The 2,761-nt window shown below is 43.0% G+C and overlaps 1 protein-coding gene across 1 annotated transcript in view; it reads right to left on the bottom strand.

The window, feature by feature from the left end:
* Positions 1-2,575, bottom strand: part of LOC118342236 (probable tubulin polyglutamylase TTLL1) — a 3,725-nt gene extending 1,150 nt beyond the window's left edge. Inside the window, exons 1-5 of the mRNA XM_035680732.1 lie at positions 2,112-2,575; positions 1,883-2,006; positions 932-1,140; positions 636-816; positions 162-299 (exon numbers count right to left, since the gene is read on the bottom strand). Of these exons, the coding sequence (XP_035536625.1) occupies positions 162-299; positions 636-816; positions 932-1,140; positions 1,883-1,995 (641 nt within the window). The 5' untranslated portion in view covers positions 1,996-2,006; positions 2,112-2,575. The remainder of the gene's footprint in view (positions 1-161; positions 300-635; positions 817-931; positions 1,141-1,882; positions 2,007-2,111) is intronic.
* Between the last annotated feature and the right edge of the window lie 186 nt (positions 2,576-2,761).

The following is a 2,761-nucleotide window of genomic DNA, read 5'->3' on the forward strand; positions in this document are numbered from 1 at the left end:
GAGAGAGAGAGAGAGTTGACATTATGGATTCAGCTCACAGCCATTTTTCTCAATTAAACAATTCATCATTTTGTCTGTGAAAATGCTGAATGCTGTAATAAAACATAGGCAGGTAATAAATCATAACTGGCGCCAACAAAACTTCAAAATTCAGGGCTTACATGTAGCATTTCAGAGGCCGATATGTGGTCACCAGAACGTAGAGACGCAGGTCAAACTTCTTCCCTCCGATCAGCAGGGGGTTGTCGATGTACAGGGAGATGACGTAAGCCTCTTTGCCACTAGATGCTGCTACAAACCTGAGAGCAAAAAGAAAGAAGCAAAACGTCAGCACACCACAAACCTATGACCAAATCCATGTTTTTACAAAAACAATCATTAACAGTTTTGGGCGTTTACCTGGAAATCAAATGCTTATAGAGAAGATTATACAGGTTGTCAAGTGCAATTCAAAATATTTCCCCCTTTTTCATCATATAGGACAATGTATTGGGAATTAATTGTTTTCTCAAATCAGACTAAAAGAGAAAGAAGACAGAGAATATACGACATCATGTTAATCTACGTAAAGTGCATCCTCCTCACAGGGAAGTGTTTACTGGCTGTGTGTGGGGACGACGACCCCGGTAACTCACGTTGAGGTGCGACTGTCTCTGGACCACTTTTTGATCTGGGACAGCTTGTTGATGAGGAAGATGCCTTTGCCCTGAGCCTTCCCGCAGGGCTTCATGATCCAAGTGCTGGATGGGTTCTTGCGGTACTCCTCCACAAAGAGATTATAGTCGGCGGGGAGCATGAACGTCACGGGGACAAAATCTGCACAAAGCACACAGCAAATAGTTAAAAATGTTCTGCTTCTCTGTGTTTTGTGAGGAGAACAATCAAGTATGTGTGCATTTCTACACCCCTCCCTTCCAGCAGTAATCAATACCTAAATAAATGTATTTCCCGTTCTCGTCCTTCTCTGCCAGCGGACTCCCTTCCTTCTCCAGATCCTTGCGGTAGCGTTTGATGTTCTTGATCATCAGGTCCTTCCTGGTCAGCTCGTAGTGGTTGGGGAAGTGGTTAACCATCTGGTCATCTGACAGGCGGTAGCCGGTGTCCACGCTGAAGACATTTCTGATGGTCTGGATGCTCATCCTACACGTGGGTGCAAATGAACTTGCTTTATGGCGGCCTAAGGAGTCTGAAAATAAGCTTGGTGATATGATAATTACTCATTAATTGACATAAATAGGATTCACTTGCCCCCTTTTCATAGTGACTGAGAGTTACTGAGTACAGGAGATAAGGTGATCATACTTTACCAGAATATTTACATTTTGTGCTACTTTATACTTGTGCTTTTTACTCCTCTACATTTATTTGACAGCTTGAGTCAGTAGTTACCTTTTTAGATTTATATTTTGCATTAAAACATGTTATAATCTTATGAAACATAATCCATTTCTAAAGATTAAACCAGTGGTTTCCAACCTTTTTGTCTATTTGGAGTTTTCTTGTCACATTTCAGATGTGTATGATTTGTCAGCAGTTCCACCAAAGCAGTATTTCCTCTCTGAACGTGTCAGTAGGTTTTATTTAAATAACAGTTTGAGGCAAAAAAGGGTAAAATAATCTAATGTTTCAGGAAAAGAGCTAAGATTGGTTTTCTTTTCCTACCTCGTTAATCATCTCACAACCCCACAGATTTATCTTGAGACTGTTTGGAGATGCTCCAGCCCCCAGATTGGGAAGCACTGGGACTGATTTTTTAGCAGGATATGTAATATTTTACATTTTGGTATGAGTATAGGAGAATATAAGTACTTTTCCTACTGCAGTTTGTGGTGCTTGCAGAGTGCAGTGGGCTGAAGGTGCAGGTGTTAATGTAGAAACCTACCAGTAGAAATTCCAGTCCTCGTTTTCTGTGACTTGAATCCATTCCCTCTTCTCAAAGTTGTTGATGAGCACTGATTTCTCAATATCTGTCACCCACTTCACCTTACCGGCCATGGTGCCTCCCACTAGGGTGGAGCACAAAACAACAGGTAAAACACACATATGAGAAAAGCAGATAAACAAACAGAGGAGTCAATATGGCACAATGCATGCAGACACCATGCACCTACCTGCAAATCAATGTCAGGAAACAGCCAGTCATCAGCATCAGCTAGCCGGGCGGGCTCAGTTAGCAGGCTGCTGAATCCTCCCTGGACTGCTGCAGAGGCTGGGCGGACATCACCCAGTCAGTGATGCAATCTCACCACACTGTCGTTATTTGGACTCATAGCGGGGGGGGTAGTTTATTTGCATGGTTCATAGCTGAAGCTCAACGACCAACAAACACACGAACAAACAAAAACTGCTCCCCATGTTCGCGGTTTTACGGCTAACAAGCTGCACGCATTGATTCAGGCGTCGTGAAGCTGGACACAGTGACGAAACGCCTGCCACGGTCAAACAACTCTTCACAATAAGAGCCTCAGTTGTTCACACGTTATAACATCTACATGTACATATAATGTGACATCAGGTTTGCGGTTTAATTACAATTAAAGGGACATTTCCAAACAAGAAATGTCTCAAGAGCATTAAACGACGTCCTTATGGGCTTGGTCCTTCCGGGAGAATAACCTAGCAACGGAGGACGCAGTGATGTCATTGCAGGGTGTCGTTGCCACTGGCGACCAGCAGGGGGCGCTGTTGGACCGTCTATGAAATATAAACTGGATTTAACTACAATGCTGTAACACATGTATGTTTGCCATTAACCACAAAG

The sequence above is a fragment of the Morone saxatilis genome, unplaced genomic scaffold, assembly GCF_004916995.1.
Source record: "Morone saxatilis isolate NCDOM2014 unplaced genomic scaffold, NCSU_SB_2.0 Contig10, whole genome shotgun sequence".
In the NCBI taxonomy this organism is placed as follows: domain Eukaryota; kingdom Metazoa; phylum Chordata; class Actinopteri; family Moronidae; genus Morone; species Morone saxatilis.